At 34.1% G+C, this 22,117-nt stretch overlaps 1 protein-coding gene across 2 annotated transcripts; it reads left to right on the forward strand.

Annotated features, from left to right (window-relative positions):
- On the forward strand, positions 1-11,910 carry LOC132178435 (disease resistance protein RGA2-like). Of its 2 annotated transcripts, none has more exons than XM_059590882.1 (5): positions 1-347; positions 7,496-7,708; positions 9,809-9,928; positions 10,489-10,719; positions 11,244-11,910. In XM_059590882.1, exons 1-5 carry the CDS (start codon positions 42-44, stop codon positions 11,637-11,639), a joined length of 1,266 nt encoding a protein of 421 aa, XP_059446865.1. In that variant the 5' UTR covers positions 1-41; the 3' UTR covers positions 11,640-11,910. The 2 variants fall into 2 exon arrangements, with proteins under 2 accessions (XP_059446865.1, XP_059446859.1); XM_059590876.1 differs by having other exon boundaries at positions 2-347; positions 10,564-10,719.
- Positions 11,911-22,117: the final 10,207 nt, after the last annotated feature.

The following is a 22,117-nucleotide window of genomic DNA, read 5'->3' on the forward strand; positions in this document are numbered from 1 at the left end:
TTGTTCAAGAGTTTGAGCATTCTTTCACTCACTATTAGGAAATGGCGGAACTGCTTCTCTCCGTTGTTGCCGAGGGAATCATTGGGACTCTGGGCTCACTGGCTGCCAAAGAGATCGGACTGCTATGGGGTGTCAAAGATGAGGTTGAAAGCCTCATGAGCACCGTTTCAACTATCAAAGCTGTGCTTCTGGACGCAGAGGAGAAACATGCTGCAGGGAACCATGCTGTCAAAGATTGGCTGGGAAAGCTAGAAGATGCCATGTATGATGCTGATGACTTGCTGGATGAGGTTTCAACTGAAGCTCTGCAAAGAGAAATAATGACCCGTGATAAGAAGGCCAAAAAGGTACGCATTTTCTTTTCCGAATCAAACCAACTTGCCTTTCGTCGTAAAATAGCCCACAAGATTAAAGCCATGACACAAAGGCTAGCTGCCATCGACGCCGAGAGGCAGAGATTCCATTTGGAGGTACGCCAGGTTGAAGAGACACGAGTTGGGAACAGGGAGAGGGATAACACTCATTCTTTGGTACGTGCGGAAATAGTTATTGGTCGAGAGGATGATAAGAAGGCTGTTATACACCTTCTGATGGACTCCAACATTGAAGAGAATGTTTTAGTCCTTCCAATTGTTGGCATTGGTGGATTGGGAAAGACTACACTCGCTCAACTTGTATTCAATGATGAGCAAATCCAAAAACACTTTGACCTCAAAATGTGGGTATGTGTCTCTGATATCTTCGATGTTAAAAATATTGTTTCAAAAATCTTAGAATCTGCAACAAAGAAGAAACCAAAAGCCGGTGAAATGGATACATTGGTATACCATCTTTCAAAAGAAATCGAAGGCAAGAAATACTTCCTCGTGTTGGATGATGTGTGGAATGAGGACCGTGCAAAATGGTCTAGCTTGATAGATGTGCTGATGGGTGGTGCAAGAGGCAGTAGAATATTAGTGACTACCCGTAATGAAGTCGTGGCAAATACCATCCACTCTAAAAGCGTTGGAAGGATTATTGGGACAGTTCAATCATATTTCTTAAGAGGTTTAGACGAAGACGCATCATGGTCTTTATTTAAGGAGGAGGCGTTTGAGAATGGACAAGAGCCAGAGAGTTCAAGAATCATCTCACTTGGAAGGGAGATCCTACAAAAGTGTTTAGGTGTCCCTCTAGCCATAAGGACAATCGGAGGTTTATTGCGCTCCCAAAAAAATCCTGAAATAGAGTGGTTGTCTTTGAAGGACAATGAACTCTCAAAAATATCCCAGAAAGAAAATGACATTTTACCAACTCTAAAGCTGAGTTACGATCATCTTCGTTCACACTTGAAGCATTGCTTTGCGTATTGTAGTTTGTTTCCAAAGGATTACAAGATTCAAAAATCAACACTCATTAAGCTTTGGATAGCACAAGGGTTTGTCTTATCAGATGAAAACCGATTCTTGGAAGATGTTGGTAATGAGTATTTTATGGATTTATTATGGAGATCATTCTTTCAAGAAGCTGAAACGGATGAGTTTGGTAATGTAATTGAATGCAAAATGCACGATCTCATGCATGATCTTGCCAAATCAGTGGCAGGATCGTTGATCACCACATTAGATGATAAGAAGAGAAACATTGATGAGAAAGCTCGTCATGTATCAGTTGCTTATGGTATAAATATTTCACGTGGAGTTCCAACTTTATTGTGTAAAGCAAGTAGGGTGCGAACATTTCTTTGCTTTGGACAGTACTTTGAGGATAATATTGATTCTGATGCAACTTTTTCAAGTTCCAAGTTCTTACGCGTGTTGGATTTGAATAAGTATTATGATTTTAGACTTGAGCTGCCTCTTGATAGGTTTCAAAATTTAAGCTCTATTGGGAAGTTGAAGCATTTAAGATATCTCGATCTTTCTGAAAACACAAAGATGAAGAAGCTGCCTGATTCTATAACCAGTTTGCAAAATTTGCAAACACTAAGACTCTCCCATTGTAGGTCACTAAAAGAATTGCCAAGAGACATTACAAAATTAGTCAACCTTAGGCATCTTGAGATAAATGGATGCAGTTTGTCTTATATGCCACTTGGATTGGGACAACTGACTAATCTTCAGACGTTATCCACATTTTTTGTCCACTCGGATTCTCATTCCAGACATAGTGGTAGCAGTGGTTTACAAGAACTAAACAGATTAAATATGCTGAGAGGAGCGCTAGAGATTAGAAATCTGGGACATGAGAAGGGTGTTGCGTCAGAATGTAAGGCTGCAAGTTTAAATGAGAAACAACATCTTCATACTTTGCATATATGGTGGAGTGCTGAAGGAGATGTCGAGAATTCAGATGTTGTTGAGGATGAAGCGTCATTGAAAGGCTTCCAACCACACCCAAATTTGAAAAATCTTTTCTTAAAATACTATCGGGGTTCAAAGCCTCCGAGTTGGATTTTGTTGCTCAAAAATCTTGTTACATTTCGATTAGTGTCTTGTATGAAAATCCAATATCTACCATCATTAATGAGTCAACTGCCTTTCCTTAAGGAGCTTTCTCTTATGGATTTGGAGGCTATTGAGTACATATCAGACGATGGTGATAGCAATGAGTTGTCTTCTTCTTCAACGGCACCAACACCATTTTTTCCATCCCTCAAGTATATCTGGCTCGCTGAATGCCCTAATCTCAAGGGGTGGTGGAGGAGGAGGGATTCTTCCGTGGAGGTAAATAGGGATAGTCATAATTCCGTTGAAATGAGGGAGCATCATTTATTCCCTTGCTTTCCTCGTCTTTCAAAATTAGTGATCGAATCTTGTCCTATGTTGACTTCCATGCCAATGTTTCCACATCTTGAAGAAGAGTTGGTCCTAACAAAAGCTAGCTCAAAGCCACTGCAACAGACAATGATGATGAATATGGCCGCACCGCAAAGCCCAACGTCAACAGCAACAGACTCCTCTCCATTCACTCCTCTCTCAAAATTGAAGAATATAAAATTTAGTTTCATTACCGATCTAGAAACTTTGCCACTGCAAAATCTCTCTTCTCTTGAGTCTTTGACGATATATGGTTGCCAGATATTAAAGTCTCTCTCCCTATGTATACAACATCTCACTGCCCTTCAATACCTATATCTTGAGGATTGTCCTGACCTTGAGCTAGCCAACGATGAGGATGGGATGCAATGGCAGGGCCTTACGAGCCTCCTCTCCCTTTGCTTCTCAAGACTTCCAAAATTGGTGTCTCTCCCCTTGGGACTGCAACATGCTATCTCTCTACAAAAACTCATGATTTCAGATTGTGAAAGCTTGACGGCTATACCAGAGTGGATCCACAACTGCAAATCACTTCAAGTGCTTCAAATTCGTGGATGCTCCAGATTGGCATCACTCCCCGAAGGAATGCGTAGGCTAACGTCTTTGCAGAAGCTAACAATTGTGGATTGTCCCATCCTATTGCAAAGATGCAAGAGACACATAGGTGAGGATTGGCCCAAGATCGCTCACATTCCAGAGATAGACTTACAGTATCTGCCTCAGCAAGAAGAAAATTTAATCACCCATGCAGCTTCGACTGATTCAGGTATATTACTCATCATTTTTAGTTTACGCTCCAATTTCACCGGATATCTCTTACCAGTAATTCAACTAATTAAGTGGAAATTGTTCCTAAACATTATACTCTCATATTGCTTCTAACTTCTATATGTTGATCGTCTTGGTTTAAAACGATAGGTTGACGTAGATGCTTATGGCATACAACAAATTCAAGGGCTTCCCATTTTCCAGGTGGTTTATTTTTGGCTCTGTTGGAGGTCCTAACAGCACAATCTGTTTTTCATCTACAGATATAGGTGGGTGATTTTCACTTTGGTAGATGTCTCATTTGGAGGGTTTCTTTTCAGTTTTGCATTCTATCATTTTTGAGCTCTATGCTTATATCATTATATGTTTATATGCTTATATGTTTCGTTCCTCTTAGCTTTTGGTACCTCTTACAAGGAGCAAAGCGCAGATCAATGCTACTCTGAATCACTATAAAAATGAATTCTGAAATGACATCAACAAGGTGTGCAATTGTTCTCATTTTTACCTCGCATCTTGCTGTTAATTGAGTTATAGCATGCCACTTTGGCTTGCAATTGTTTGGGTCTCTCATGGGAATTCAGGGGCTTGTTGAATCAAAACAGAGTGATGTCATTTTCTTGGGAGCTAATGAAGAAACTTTGTGCAACTTATATTATCCATGGTCTCTAAGGCTGGGAATTTCATCTTCTAGAAAGGCTACATTTCACTTCATTCTCTTCTCTTTTTTTTTTTGGTTTTTTTGGTCTTATATGCAGGATCTGAAGACTGACCCTGAGTTTCTTGCAATACTAAGGGCCACAGTTAAGTGCTTGACTCTTTCTGAGAAGTATTTTGAGAATGTTCTTCTTCTGGCAATTAACAAACGAGGAGCAGATGAAAGAGCACTCATTAGGGTTGTCACTACGTGGGTCGAGGTTAACATGAAGTTTATAAGAAAAAGGTTTTGGATAAAACATCTCACTTCCTCCATCCCAACAGACACAAGAGTAATTGCCTCTGTTAATAAAGTGCCATGGTAATTTGCTTTCCAAATAAGATGACAAGTGTCTGCTGTATCATATGTTGGAACTGTGAAATGGCAACCTCAACAATTTCAAAGGGACATGCATTTTTGTCATAGTGGGAAATTAAGGTAATTGGATGTTTATTAAAGAACTGTATTTTTTGTTTCTTTCTAGATTTCCACCTCTAAAATAACATGTAAATTCTTTCAAGATTGCTGTATATGTCCAAGCATGCAGTAATCATACATGGAATAGATATTTAGTTGACAGCTATAGCCTGGTGACGCAAACAGGCTCTTGAAACTTCTGTGAAGGAAACGACGCACAACAAGATTCATCACAGTTGGTGGTGGAGCTGTTAAAAAGACTTGCATGCTCATATCTTATACCAGCAATTCCTTTCCCTCGGTATACTTTTTCATACAAATCCAGCTTTAATATGTACGATTAAGAATAAACTCACAGTCTAACTATTCTAGTAATTACATTATGATATTTGTTTTCTTTCTTCAAATTCTTATAGGGTATATGCCCATTGCCCACTGTGTTCGACAACTTTACTGCTAATGTCGCGGTTGGTTGATGGTAGCACAGTTAACCTTGGACTATGGGACACTGCTGGTAAGCAATTGCTTCATGGGTGAAATCAGTATGCTGCTATAATTCTGTATAAGAGAGCTTGTACATAGAAATTTATATTTTAGGCTAAAAAATTGGTAAAAATTAAGCATCAGCAACTTGAATTTGATTTTTTGGTGAATACAGGAGGATTATAACAGGTTGAGGGCTTTGAGTTACAGAGGTGCAAATATTTTTTGTTGACCTCTCTCATCAGCTATGAGAATATCTCCAATAAGGTTTTTCATCAAAACCCAATTACATTTGTTCCTAGTTTCTTTGGTTAATTAATGGGTGATCCTCCAGTATCAGTCTGACACATTTATTTCTTGGCTTTCAGTGAATCCGCCCAACTGTGCCAATAGTGTTTGTAGGAAACAAACTTGGTATGGATTAATTTTACTAGTTGAAATATATCAATCTTAATATTTAACCAATACAAGCCGATTTAAATTTAGCCATGTAAGTTTGGATATGATCTGTTGCAGATGTACGAGAAGACAAGCAGTATTTGATTGATCATCCTAGCACTACATCAATGATCTTGCAGTTGGCTGCTTTATGGAAATCAGGATTGTCAACCAATAGAGGGAGGGAGAAATCATATGCTAGTGATATAAGGGTAATTGTTGGAACAAGTGACTCATATTCTCTCAGGCATAGAGAGTAAGGTTGTGAGCGTAATTAAGGTACGGTATGGGGTATTTTGGGGTTTTTCAAAATACGTCCGTACAATTAGGGTTTTTTTTATAAGTATGTTATGTTGTAATCCTAGATCATTGAATATTGAAATATAACCGCACTCTCCTGTGGATGTAGGCACATTGTCGAACCACGTAAATTTGTCTCAATTTTTTCTTACTCTCTTTTTTCGTTTCAGTATTATTCATCATTATTGTGCATCGTAACAACAGTGACTGTGATACAAAATGATATTTACTACATACTTTCTTCTATGAGGACTCACATCAATTGCCTGTCAAGATTTTAGTCATTCCAAATTCATTGAAGCCTGAATTTTCAATCTGATATTTTTCTTCCTTTTTTTTTTTTTTTTTTTTTTTTTTTGTCATTTTCTAAGTTTTCGGGTATGTAGTATTCCTAAATACGTTGACGATATCTTCTTAAAATTGAGTTCATAATTCTTGCTTGTTTTGCACCTTTGCTATATCTAGGGGTGAAAATGACTAACTGCTAATCGTTAATCGCTTTTGATATAATAATCATGAGGTGAACTAAAGAGAAGTCTATACCTGGTATACATTTTGTGTAATTCAAATTTCACAAAGAGCAGATTTTCTTGAAAGATTTCTTTTCATCTCTGTAAAAATTCCTCACAATGTGCAAATTGTCCGAATCTCATCAACAAACAGACCATGAGACTATGCTGCTCCACAGCAGCAGAAACTGCGATTTCTATCCCCTTTCTCCACATAACTTCTGCACCTAGAATGTAGTGGTAATAACTGTAAATGAGTCAGTGTCTTGAAATTTGCTTCAAGGAAATTATGAGGTAAAAGGTTTAGGAATTCAAATTTGCAATATAAAAAACCAAACAAACAAACAAATACGCAAAAAACCTCCTTGCCCATTGCCCATGGGCCAAGAGTAATGCTATACATCAATCACATTAATCCCCGTCCCTTCAAAGCTTATATGGCGTTGTCGATTATAGTAGTTAATGCATGAAGATTCATTTTTTAGTTTGAAAACCACACTACATAAGCTTTGGGGAGAGGGGGTGATTGGGGCGATGAATATTATTACTCATTGGCCAAAGGGTCTTTTTTTGGTTTTTTAATTTCTTAAGGATAAAAGAAAATTTCCATATCCAATCTATAAGAACAATTATCCAAAAATTTAATTAACAAAATTAGAAATCCAAAGAGTGAAATTATAAAACCACAAATCACACAAGGGTGTTTTGATCTTTTCCCTTAATTTTAACTCATATATTGTTGACCTTCTTAAAATTTGAAGTTTTTACTATCTCAGTATTTATAAATTTTGTAAAATACAATAAATTAAAGAAATAAATTATTTTGAAGATCATATACCAAAATCATATACTCTGATTTATCTAATTAATTTTTTAAATATTAAAATGAAACTTTACCTCAAATATTTCTAACCAAAGATTTATTATTTATTAGTCCTAGATTGTTATATATAAAATAATTAAATAAATAAAATACTCCTCTATAGGATCACGTGACCTCCAACAAGTTCCCGTCGTTTTGTGTTGGTATACGTGTCGTTTATGCAATTATCTAATAATCTATTATTATTCATTGCAATCTGCAGAGCAGAGTGGCGACAGGGAAAATGAGCCGGCGGCAAGACCGAGCCGAGACCCTTGTGGAAGCAGCGGTTGGAGTCCTCAACACAGCGGACCCATTCGAGAAGGCGCGGCTCGGCGACTCAGTCGCTTCTCAGTGGCTCCAGGGGACCATCACTCAGCCCTACGACCCGTCCCGGGACCTCCCCGTCCCAGATCGCCCCGCAAGGCTCTCCAACGTACGTGCACTTCAACTCCCTGAAATGCTCTCTTTATATAGATAGATCCTATCAATGATAATATAATAAGACGTAATCATATTATAAGAATTTTAAAGCCCAAAAGCCACTGCCTCTTTGCTCGAATATTCCGTCTATAATATGTAAAGGATTTGGTGTTTTTATTTTATATTATTGGATATTTGGGGCAACCGAAAATTTTGTTCAAACCCATTTTTCAGTCTCTATCTCCGTGTGATTTTTTGAATTCGGTGTTTGTGTGGTGATTTTGCTACTGTATGCTGATTTTGGGTGAGGGGGTGATGGTCGACTTAGGGTAACAATTCGTATTCGTGTGAGGAGTTTGGGTTGCGTCGAGATTATGTATCTGGTTCGTTTCTAGTTCGCGGGTCATGTCAAAAATTTGTAAACCATTATGTCGCATAATGGGTTCGAGTCGTGTCGGAGCATGAATATAAGATTATATAGGTCAATCCTAACCCGACTCATTGAATTAAATGGGACAAACTCATTAATCCTAACTCTTTAATTTCATGTTGGGTTCGTGAGTTGTGTAAAAAATTGACAGCTCTAATGGTCATGGTGTTTTTAGAGCATTTTTGGTCATGGTTTTTTTATTTATTTTTAATTAGAAAAAAAAAAAAGCTTTGCCACCAAACACCAGACAATAACCAGTTTTCCTTGAAAATGTTTTCAATTGAAACATTTTCCGACAGAAAATATTTTACACCAAAAGAAAAGAAACGGAGCCCAAGATTGAACTTTCTATCATGATGATAAGAATCACATGAAACCGTTGATAGTAGCCAGCATGGATCTTATAACAAATGCTTATGTTCATTTCATGTTATTATCAAGCAAAGGTTCAACTAAACTTTGATAGGATTTACAAAAATGTCCACGTGTTTAACAAATTTTAAGAGAATTAAAGAGGCTGTGAAATAGATGGTATTTACAAATTTGCATAAACCCACAAAAATGTACATGATACATTTTCATTTTTATAACACATGTTGATTGATATAAATGTTAATCTGACAAGAAAATATATAAACAGTTTCATCTCATTGCACTAATCAAATAAATAGGTTTGGACTTTCACAAGAGTTCAAGAGCCTATCAATTAGTCATTATAACTAAACACAATTGTATCGACCTGCGAATAACCGAATTATGATGGACTTCACTAATTACCAACCGTCTAATATTTACATCTCTTCACAACCATAGAAAAGATTTCTCGCATGATCTTAATGCATCTAACTCATATGCACAGTTATAGCCTTTCATGTACATAAAATAGTCTTATATTTTCCAAGCACCTGAATTATATAAATTTTTTCAAACACAGAGTATACAAGAGAAATATCCACTTAGGGAGAGGGAAAGAACACATCCGGAAACACTACAAAATTAGCAAAGCAAGAACTATTTATAGCAACCATCCACCCATAGAGTTTTGAACAATATATCTTTTAATGTTATCACCGTTCTCTCACAGTCTTCAAAATTTTGAGAATTGCTCTCTCCAGATGCACATATATAAAAGTATCTCTCAACAAAAGAGACAGAGTTTGAAAGTTTGCGATTTTCTTTTTATATGATACAAAATAATATGATATTTTATCCTTTGTTCTCTTATTTGTTTTCATTTAAGTGCTTGTGGAGATCTCCATCATTATTCTTCTAGGTTCCACTTCATTCTCCTAATTGTTTGTCGTATGACTTAAACTAATTTTACAATAAAATAATAGTTGGGTTCAAAGCTCCACTAAAGAAGCATCTTTCTTTCCCGAAATATTCTCAAGTATATTATTGTATGATCTATAAATGACTTGGTGTATCTATACATTACATTGAGAGATGGTACAAATGGGTATATATATATTCTTATTGGACCTCTTCCAAATAATTAAGAATCATGACCATTTTACACCATATGCAAGGATGTCTCTTAAAAATAATAAGTTAATTATTACCATATTAAGAAATCTGATTAATAGATAAATATTAACATTAAAATGTACTTGCAAATCCCATGCCCATGAGCTACTTTATGCTAACTGTTCAATGAAACACATAAATGAGTCTTTTGTGCAGATCAAGTTGGTGTCACCGAGTCTCATGCCGAAGCTTGGAAAAGCAGGTAGCTTGCAGAGTAGGCAGGCCATTGTGCATAGTCTTGTGCACATTGAGAGCTGGGCTATTGACTTGTCTTGGGTATTATTTCTTTAACTTGTCTGTCTCCTTATGAGTTTATATTAAGGGAATTCTTTTATATAACACTTCTTTTTTGGAGTGTCCTTAAACTGTTTTTGCGATAACCCAGAAGTGTACTACTACACAAATTATGCATAGAAGAACTTTGGAGGATAAACACATGGAGAAGCATCCAAGTTTGGATTTTGATGTAACATTTTGATTTTTGAGACACCAACTTAAACAAAAATGATTAAATCTACTTTGGACCCAACAATACTAGATTAATCACTCACTTCTATTGTTATATCCAATATGGAATCCTATAGTATCTGAAACTCTAATACATTCAAAACATAGTTTTGAAAGTACGCTTCCAAACTCTTTTTTTCTACTTCTCCTGCATCATATTCATTTTGTTTTTACATTACAAAAGTGAAAGTGAGGCAATCACACCTCTGTTATTCATATACATGTTCATGTACTTAAATCTATTCTTTTGTAGATGCATTAATTTCTTGTTGTATCTATCTCATGTGTTGTCTCTTACTTATCTGTCATGTAAATCTGTAATTTTATATGATATAATAGCTCGCTTTGGTAAGCAAGCTGCAATGCCACGAGATTTCTTCACCGATTTTGTTAAGGTGGCTCAGGATGAGGGTAGACACTTCACTCTCCTTGCAGAACGGCTAGAGGGGCTGGGTTCTTTTTATGGAGCATTACCAGCTCACGATGGCCTCTGGGACTCTGCTACTGCTACTTCCACTGATCTCTTAGCACGTCTGGCAGTTGAGCATTGCGTCCATGAGGTGTTTTTTCCTTACCAACTTTCTTATTTTAAAATGAATTCATTTGGACCAACATGGTTTAAATTATTCACTACAAAATATATCACCTCTGGGATATCAGCTGGTGGCCGGAGTCAAGTATATTTTTTCATTCAGGAAGGATCTGTTTTCTCAAATTTAGTTTCTAATGAACTTAGGCTATCAACATTGCTATTCAAAGCAGATGGAAATTGATTTTTTTTTTTTTGTTCACGCATACATCTGCTAGTAAAAATCCATCTTCTTGATTGCAGGCATTGAAGAAATGGAGCCATAGTTACAAATCATGCAACTTGGTTCTGGATTTTTGAGATGAATTGATCCTACCATTTGTGGTGATGGCTCCATTTTCTTGAACTTCTCCAAATATTTATCCTTTCATCAGACTTGTACGTAGTGTTGGTTCATTTAGTTATAATGCAACATTAGAGTACACCCTTTCTCTATGGTGTTAGTGAATAATTTTTTTTTAATATAAATAATAACAAATTTGAGTTTGAACACAGGCAAGAGGACTTGATGTGCTTCCCACAACCATTTCTCGGTTTCGCAATGGAGGCGATAATGAGACAGCAGAGTTACTAGAGAGAGTGATTTACCCAGAAGAGATTACCCATTGTGCTGCTGGGGTTAAATGGTTTAAATATCTTTGCCTAGGGGCCGAAAATCCTGCTTGGAATCCAGGCAGCTTGGCATCTCCAGGTGGGGCAGGAGAAAGTGAAAAAACGCTAGAGGAAAATGAAGTAATTCAGAAGTTTCACTCAATAGTGAGGACATACTTCAGGGGACCATTGAAGCCACCTTTCAATGAGGAAGCAAGAAAAGCTGCTGGGTTTGGCCCTCAGTGGTATGAACCACTTGCTGTCAAAGAGGTTAACCCTAGAGTGACAACAATATTTTAATTAGAAAAACAATTTCTGATAAAGTTTGTTTACGACTTTGGAATTGTTTCTTATATTCTCCAAGAGGCAAATGTGTTTTTCCTTTTTTTTTCCCCATATTATTTTAGATGAGGCTGCCCACAATGGGGTCACAGGAACCCTAAGAATCAGTTTTTGAATGCATATAGTGCTTTCGAATCTGGGTTGTTTTGATGCAATGTATAGTTTTAGGAAACGTTCTGTTTTTCTTGCTTGGATATTTTTTTAGTTTGTGTGCAGTTATGCTGCTTGTTGCAATTTTGAACTCTATTTGCTTATAATTTGAAGACCCTCCCAATGCTTCTTAGAGCACTCACAATAGCTTAGCTTTTTTTTACTTTTATATGTAAAATAGATAAGCAAAATACTAAAAAACCTTCTACATTGAATTATGCATCTCAAATGCAAAATAGATTTTTGTTGCATTTGTGAACATACTATTTCTTATTAATATATTGTAGGTAGCGGCATTGGTCACAAATCATCTTATTAATATATTATGTTTTTTATACACCTCTCTTTTCCCAAAATATTCTCTTATTATTTCCCTTCAACATCTCTCTTTTCTCAAAATTTTCTCCTGTTATTTCTCTATTCACATATCTTTTTTCCCAAAAGTTGAAAAATATGATTTTTAGAGGAAAAATACAATTCTTATAAAAAAAATTAAAAATAAATAAATAATATAGATAAAATAAATAGATAATTTGATGTATAGTGTCTTTTAAAACTCATTAGCTAAACTAGATAAAGTTGGTTTTGTTTATATATATATATAAAAAAATAAAAAATAAAAAATAAAAAAAACGATGTGAATGCTCTTATAGGTTGTGCTGACAAAAAAAAAAAAAAAAAATCTCAAGTCAAACCAATCAAGCCCTAGTTCATCATCTCCTTTATTTATTTGCTTAAGCTTTTGTAACATAGAAGTGCACCTTGTATGACATCATTGACATGCAACACATTCCATATGCCTTTAGAGATGTCCATCTCCCTGGCAGTGCCTAAATGTCCTCCTTCTATTCAACTTCTCTAAAAATCAACCTTTTGATTTGTAGGACTCACATGGGTGAAGGTGTAAATTCTACAAATTCAGCAGTTCTCATACATCTTAGGAAATGGTTCCAGTCATCTGGCCATTAACTTCTTGACCTTCCCGTACTGGTAAAGCTGCATCTGTTGTAACTGGTCTATCTCAAATTTGTGGCCATAGAATGCTTTGGTTACTAATATTTATGCAGCAAACAGGTTTACAGATTGTCAAAACGAAGATTAGGATCAAGCTTTGGCCTAATTAGGAACTAGGGACACAGGTAATACAATATATGAACATTTCACCAGCATCACCATCAATAACAATCAAGAATTCATTCATTGATAAAGATGCTTATTTTCCTTGGTGTTTTTTATACATCATTATTCTGAAAAATGGAGTAATGAAAAAAATCAGAACCTGGTAACAGTTGTGTTTTCTTGTCCAGAGAACCTCAGTACAATTGTCTTAAACCTCATAACATTAGAAACCTGAAAATTGTGCAAAAACCTCATGGCTTATGCGCCTCAGCAATTTGGTTATCTATGGGAAAGTTGGGTTCAAAAATACCGCAAGCAAGACGGTAGAATGGAGGGGAACTCCATGAAGAAAGTTACACGCTAATCTGAAAAATTCTGACTAAATTTTGAATTACATCCTCCACCATGGTTGATCTCAGGGTATCCCAGTAGTTAATTGGGGGCTTCTCTTATGTTATTGCAGAAGAAGTCTTCGAATGTCACTAAAGTTTGAATGCAAAGCTGAGAGGAATGCACCTGCAGGATAAAGTAGTGTTAACCTCATAAGCAAGTACACATATAATATGAATAGGGATGGAACTATGTTATCATGACCCTCCAGGCGGCCTTTGGACTACTTATATAGCAAATAACTTGAATGGGCGATGGACAAGACAATAGAAGACTAAAAAATAAAACAAGAAAGAAATAAATCAGAACCCTCTATATTAGTTCTGCATTTGTCTACCAACAACAATTAGAAAGTAGAGCATATTTCAAGTCTGAGCTTCACTCGCGGCCAATCTCAGTAAGGAATTTAGATACTCTATGCAATAAGCCTCCCCAATTTGTCATTAACCAATGGCGTCATGATACATTCAAGGATGAACATGGCCTGTCACCCAATGTAGGGGCAACTTGGCAGCCAACTCTCTGCTAAGGCCCCAGCTCATGATTGTTCAAAATTAATATGACTACAAAACCAGAAGCCTTGAGAAGAAAATGAAATAGTTACTATTGTCCACTGTGCAAAACAGTGTTTGAAAGATTAGTCATTTATGAGGCAGCATCCTAGACCAGAAGAGATGTTGATTGGTCTTGAACACCATATGGAGTATGAATTCATATCGAACTTTGATGAAAAGTAGAGATTGTACCTCCAGCTTTGCCATCAAAAACACGGTGATCAGCGGATAATGTTAAGTTCATTTTTGTGACAACTGCAGGCCTCTCGACGCCTGGGTGAAAAATAAGCCACGTCATCTAATCTGGTATTGGAAGCATAAAATAATAGGTACAAAAAGCTAGAAACATTTTATCATCACTTCCAATTACTGGTTCAACAACTTTGTTGCCTCTACCAACAGCAAGGATACCAGCCTGAAGCAAATGAACAAATTTATATAAGAGACAATAACAACTTGCAACATCAACTAAATGTAGAGCACTACAGTGTCAATCTGCTATCCTTGTTTAAAGCCATTTTCTATTATCTGAAAATGAAAAGAGAAGATGATGGAAAAAATAGATTTGGCAGTGTACATTCCTGTCAATAATCTTCATTTAGACGGGCTGCATTCGGAAAATGGTAAAGAGATATTTGCTCCGTATTCAAAATGAAATTTCTGAGCTGAAAGCATCCCAAAATTATGTGCTCTGAAATATTTGAATTCCTGACACCGGGACTTCCTTTACCAACAAAAAAACAATTGAGCCACTCATTTTTCGAAAGTAAAAAGAACACTATCAATTTTAACACATACAATAATTTTACAAAGGATCTCTGTATTCTAGAGCTAACACCATCACTAGCAAAGTTATTGAACAAGCAAATTATACATATTATACTTAAGTCATAAGTATACCTATTCATACTAATACAATAATTAAGTACCTAGAGACTTAGTTCCAATGTATGTTATAAACTTATAAGTGTATATATGTTATAAATTATAATTATACATATATGCATATGAATAATATAACTGTATAATATCAATACTTAATCATATGATGCTTATTTGGACGTAAAGCAGTCACCCATAAAGAAGCTCAGTTTGTGATGCTTGTCAACGTGGTAAAAATTGTTCGAATTCTGACTCAAAGATCATCTAGCTAGTCATTTTCCCCATAGATCGAGTTGGTTGGATGGGCTAGCCAAAGGATTTTGTAAGCCCACTGTTTTTGTAAACATCCAGAGTTGGAAGCAAAGCTTTTATTGCATAAAATATGTGCCGATACCCATACATTAAAATGTAGTACCATATATATCCCATGCCCATATTTGCTACTTTATGTTTTTGTGATAACCCAGAAGTGTATACTACTACACAAATTATGTATAGAAGAAACTTTGGAGGATAAACACATGCATGGAGAAGCATCCAAGTTTGGATTTTGATATACTATTTATTCATATACATGTTCATGGACTTAATCTAATCTATTCTCTTTAGCCTTGTAGATGCATTAATTTATTGTTATATCTATTTCATCTGATGTCTCTTATTTATCTGTCATGTAAATCTGTTTGGAAAGTAAAGATTCTACCTCCAACTTTGTCATCAAAAAGCCGGTGACAAGTAGTAAAGGCTAGCAAAATGGATGAGTGTGTCGGGTTCGGGTCGACCTGCTCCACCCTCCAATCCGATATTGTTATTGTCTCTTATATAAATTTGTTCATTTCCTGCAGGCTGGTATCCTTGCTAGCTGTTGGTAGAGGCAACAAAGTTATTCAACCAGTAATTGGAAGTGATGGTAAAATATTTCTAGCTTTCTAATTCTATGCCTAGTATTTTATACTTTTAATACTGGATTAGATTAGGTGACTTATTTTTTACCCAAGACTCGAGAGGCCTGCAGTTGTCACAAAAATGAACTTAACAAATTGACTGCCGGCTACATCCAAACTCAGTATTTTAGTTATCTCACTCTCACTATTTCATTAAAAATCTTTTTTTAATTATTTTCGAAAAGGATAGAGAATCAAGTTGATTTTTTTATTAAATTAATTTAATATTGTTGAGCTACAGTACTGCTCAACAAATTTGTTAGTCAATGTGGTAACTAGCCAATTTTTAAGCCAAAGTAACTTAGTCGGATGGATTTTTTATTTTTTTTAGTATTTTTTTGTTATAAAACTAATAAAAATGACTTTTTTGTTATTTTGACTATCCCAATATAACACTTACCGTTATTAATAACCCAATGATCAAATGCCCTTTTTCCCTATACACCGTGCCTGATATGGATTAATATGGAAAAAAGTGAAAGTTTGGTATAAAAGAAAAAAAAAAAAATTGTTTGCAATAATTGTTTTATTTAAATAATATTAAAAAGTGAATAATGTTATATAAAAAATAAAAAAGTGAGAATGTTTTGATGTAATAATTCTTTATTCATTTCATAAAAATGGAGCATGTTGCTCTAATAAAATAATATCATAGTTACACTGAAGAATTTCTTCTGAACAAACTTGATCTATGTTTTGTTTAAGAGCCGTTTTTGCTGGAGCTCATATCACAGTTCAAACAAGCCAAAGGAAGATGATGGAATTAGACTCAATCATATCTAACTATATGAGGAATAAGTTATATCTACATCTTCAAATGTCACCGTCTCAATTAATTTTAGGATATGCAACATATTCCAGCAAATCAAGTCTCTGCCTATTGTTCGATCCATCAAAACTTTCTCAACTAGACAATTATTATCTCACTTTTCCATTTCCGCTACAAGGGCATTCCCAATCACAATCTCTTTCGCTTCCTCTACCGTCAGTAAAACATTTTTCCACATGTTTGATAATTCTTCTGTCATCGGTAAGTTATTTGCTTGCTCCCATAAAAGAACAACTAAAAAAAAAAAAAGAAACGGACAGACCAAAGATCTAAGACCGCTACTATGAGGATTTCGTGTAAACAAAACCTTAGAAAACAATTAGAAGGAATCGAATACAAAAATAATAGAAAAACTTCACTCCGTACATCATCGCAGAAAACAAATCTAAAGAGAAGACAAACAGTCACATTGCAGAGCCTAAGCTACACTAGGACTCACCAATGTATTTTTTAGAAAGAGAAAAGGGAAAAAATAAAAAATGGTTATCTTTTTTTTTTTTTTCCCCCACTGACTGCTAGGGCTTAATGTAATTGTTCTTGAAACTTACAAATGTTTAAGAATTATGTCAATTTTCTCTCTTAACAAAAATTAAATACTTTAACCAAACACTTTTATGGATACAAGTTGTTAGTTGAAATAGTTTTTTTTTCTTTTCCTCTCCTAATTGATCAGATTATAAAAAAAATAAATAAATAAAAATCTATAGCAGTTGGAATTCCATATGAACTGTCAATTAAATATGACCCCTAATCGACTCCGTATTAAGGTTGCAGATTTTGGAATTGGCAACTATTCAGCTGTAAAAAGAAAAGCCTTGAATGTGGGTGGGATTGGCAACTATTTCTGACATGTTTCATTATGGGACATTAAATGCACCCGTTTTTTACGCTTATAATTCAATGCACCTATTTCTATTTCTGATATAAAAAATATTTATTTATTTTTTATTTTTTTACTGATAACTCATCAATACTATATAAAATATCTTGTAAACAGCTGGCATGCACTGTACGCTGTACGCATACTTATGCGTAATGGGCCAGAGTTGTCAGTGAGTAGATGGAACCCGTTTTTGGGTGGACGGAAAGATGGTTAGTGTATTTAAAAGGGAGAAAATAGTTCAAAAAAATAAAAAATCACCATCTATAATATATAAGGTCAACAATTTCAGATTCTCACTCAATACTTGGAAATATATATATATATATATATATAGTTATTTTAGATTGAGCACAAATCCTACAGTTTTGAATTTTTTCATCAACATTAGAAATTAAGCCAAGATTATACATATATTTTATGTAACCATAATGTACATGTTTTAATCTACCAAAGCACATTGCCTGAGCTAGTGCGCGTGTTATGAGACGGGGGTGACTAGTTTTCTTCTTCATCACCAAATTTATTGTTAAAGTACATAAGATAACTCAAAACTAATTAATTTATTTGTACCTAGTTAATGTGGGGCAAACTTTTTTACATACACTTCAAAGTTTTGGGTTTTCTTCCAAAATTTTGAATTGAAATAAATTATATAAATCTTTGGATCAAATACACATATATAATATATTACATAGAAAATATGTTTCCTTATTATTTGAACTACCCAACAATAAAACAATTTATTTATTTATTTAATATAATCTAACAAATTCTTTTAACTTAATTTGAAGAAAAATTATGTCTTAAAATTATCAAAACGAAAAAAAAAAAAAAAAAAAAAAAATACAAGGTTTTCAAAATTGTTTTTACCTTTTTACCACATCAAAGCACTATTTTCTATTTCAAACTAAAAATTAAAAAAAAATTAAAAAAAAAATCCCTAAAACACATTAACGAACATACCGTTATATATATATATATACTCAAAAGTCAAAATCCATAGTTAAAGAGGAAAAACAAAATCATACATGTAAATTATAACTTTCAGTCTAATATTATTATTTTTCGTTATTTTGTGTTTTCCTTTTCTCATGTTATTTTATTTTTATAAAATTTCATTTAAAATTTTCTTACGATTAATGCTACGTATTCGCTCTTTCTTCCTCTGTCTCAGTGTCTCTGCCTTTCTGTTGGCCTCACCAGTCACCAACTTATCTTTATTTCGTTTGAAATGGTACGTATTCGCTCTTTCTTCCTCTATCTCTATCTTTTTGTTGGCCACACCTAACCAGCAGTTACCAGCTTATCTTTATCACCGTAGTTGGTGTGTTGTAGTCAATTAATTAATTATGCGTGTAACTATTCACTTCATTTTTTCAAAAAAAATATTCTTACTTTTATATCAAATTATTCACTTTTTATATCACATCATTTATTTTTTATTACTATTTAAATAAAAAAATTACTACAAAACAAAATTTTCACTTTTCAATACCACTATTTCATTTTTCCATCACATTATTTTTTATTTTATTTTTTTTACACATAAACAATGCAATGGTGAGAGTGTTGTTTAACAAACACTCCGTCGTTCACTAGCCGTCTGTTCGACATGGTAATTTTTCATCCTTAGATCTTAAAAAAATTTGACTCATTAATAACCTGTTCAACATAGGGAATTTACATTCGACTCAACAAAATTTTGACTAAATTTTAGGCTCTAAAGAAAATGAACAAATTTATATAAGAGATAATAACAACGTGCAACATCAACTAAATGTAGGGCACTACAATGTCAATTTGCTATCCTTGTTTAAAGCCATTTCCTATTATTTGAAATGGGGAAAACAAAAAAAAATAAAATAAAGTTCAATAATATTTATTAATGCAGGCTGCATTTAGAAAATGGTAAAGAGTTGTTTGCCACGTATTACATAAAGAGCTAATATCATCTCACTAGCAAAGAAATAAGTAGAGAGTTACTCACTCTTACAAAAAAAAAAAAAAAAATTATTTGTTTTTACTCATAAATCAACACCATATAAAATGGACAGAATTTTTCTTTAAACTAAATTGAAAAAATTTCTTTTAACCGTCTATAAAAGTGACATGTATCCTTTGATTATGTGAAAATCATATTTTTTTAATAGTATAGACAAAGTTAGAATAAATTTTATTAAAAACTCATGTGCATCCCATATGTTATTAAAAAGAAAAAAACATATATCATTTTTATAAAAAAAAATAAAAATAAAAAAAAATAAAAAAAATAAAAAAATTTGTGCCGAATATGTCTCCGGCCATTCGGTAGCTAGACATATTTCACGTGAGTAACTTTAATTCACGTGAATATTATGTCTCCCGCCAAAACACAACCTCAACCCCGCAGAAAACAACCATTTGGTAGTGATGTAGTGTTTAGGAACGGAGCTTTATCCTACTTTTACAAGCAGAATGGAAGGCAGAAATTCTGTAGTCTTTCATCAATTATCAAAAGACAATATTATTATTTTTTTTAAAACAAAGTAATAAAGGCAATAACTCAAATAAGTACTAGTTTGTACGATCATACTATTTATTCATATACATGTTCATGTACTTAATCTAATCTATTCTCTTGTAGATGCATTAATTTATTGTTATATCTATTTCATGTGTTGTCTCTTATTTATCTGTCATGTAAATCTGTTGGAAAATAAAGATTCTACCTCCAACTTTGTCGTTAAAAAGACGGTGATAAATGGCAAGTGTAGTCAAAACGGGTTAGCGTGTCGGGTTCAGGTGCATTTGCCTGACCCTCCAATCCGTTATTGTTGTTGCACAATAAAAATGTTTATTCTTTATTCATTTCATGAAAATAGAGTATGTTGCTTTAACAAAACAATATTATAGTTACAATGAAGAATTTCTTCCGACCAAACTCGATCTATGTTTTGTTTAACAACCATTTTTGCTAGAGCCCACATCACGGGTCAAACAAGTCAAAGGAAGATGATGGAATTAGACCCAATCATATCTAACTACATGAGAAACAAGTTCATATGTAACTCTTCAAATGTCACAATCCCAATCAATTTTTAGATCTTCAACATATTCTGGCAAATCACGTCTCTGCCCACTGTCTAATCCATTAGAACTTTCTAAACTAGAGAGTAATTTCCTCATTTTTCCATCTCCACTACAAGTGCATTCACAATCACAATCACTTTCACTTCCTTTACCATTAGTGAAAAATTCTTTCGTCATCGGTAAGTTATTTGCTTCCAAAAAAAACCAAAGAGAAAAAGAAAGACATATCAAAGATTTAAGACCGCTACTATGAGAGTTTCGTATAAACAAAACCTTAGAAAACAACTACAAGAAATCGAAAACCAAAATAATAGAAAAACTGCACCCCATAGATCATTGCAGAAAATAAATATCGAGAGAAGACAAACAATAACCACTGTAGAGCCTAGGCATCACAAGATTCACCACTTTAAGGATCTAATGAACTGGAGAGGAGTGGGTCCTTTAAAGTGGGAGGACAAAATTGTCCATAAATATATGAAATGACAATTTTGACCTTTCACTTTAAGGACCCGGCTCCTTTCCAATTTATTTGAACCGACTTGGAAATTTATATTATAGATTGATAAATTAATTGGTAAAAATTAAGCATTAGGAAGTTGAATTAGATTTTTTTTTTTTTTTTGGTGTTTTTGTTTTCAGCCCCACACACCCTTTACATGTTTAGTTTTCATAGAAAACAAAATTATGTAATTCCCTATGTTGGTGAATACAAAGCAGGAGGATTATAAGAGATGTTTTCTTGTTGGCCTTTTCTGTCATCAGCAAAGCCAGCTATGTAAATATCTCCAACAAGGTTTTTCATCGAAACCCAATAACATTTGGTCTTAATTTGTTTGGTTAATAAATGGGCAATTGTCTAGTATTAGTCTGACACATCTATTTCTTGGCTTAAAGTGAATCCTTCCAACTATGACAATAGTGCTTGTAGGAACTAAATCTTGATATTTAACAGATACAAGCCAATTTAAATTTAACCATGCAATTTTGGATATGATCAGCTGCAAATCTACGGGAAGATAAGCAATATTTGATTGATCATCTTGGCGCTCCATCCATGATCTTGCAGTTGGCTACTGTATGGAAATCAAGATTGTCGACCATTATTAAATGAGGCGCTTTATGAACATAAATCTTGCCTCGAATATTAAACGAAGTAAGCTCGGCTCGACTCAGTTAGGTTCGTGAGCAAGCTCGTATAAGGCTTGACTCGTATATTTTTTTATTAAGTAATAACTCATTTTAATATATATATATTAGAAAAAAATATAAAAAAGCCTCACAAACTAACAGTCGTTTGCGATAGAGCCTCATAATGCTCAAAATGTATTAAAGTAGCCCATCAAACTACTAAAGTGTGTCAAAAAGGTCCCATCTTTTTTTATATTCCTATAATACCCATAATCTTTTAAAAACTATAAAAAATAAATAAATAATAATAATAATAATAATAAATAAACTAACTATTTTTTAAACAAAAATAAATTTTTTTCAAAAAAAAAACAACAACAACAAAAAACAGAACCAAGGGGTGAATAAATACAGTTTTTGTATTTGGAATGAATAAAAAATTAGTCACTATTGTTGGCTTAAATTACAAATAGCTTGTGTGGTAT

This window comes from Corylus avellana, chromosome ca1 (assembly GCF_901000735.1).
Source record: "Corylus avellana chromosome ca1, CavTom2PMs-1.0".
NCBI lineage: Eukaryota > Viridiplantae > Streptophyta > Magnoliopsida > Fagales > Betulaceae > Corylus > Corylus avellana.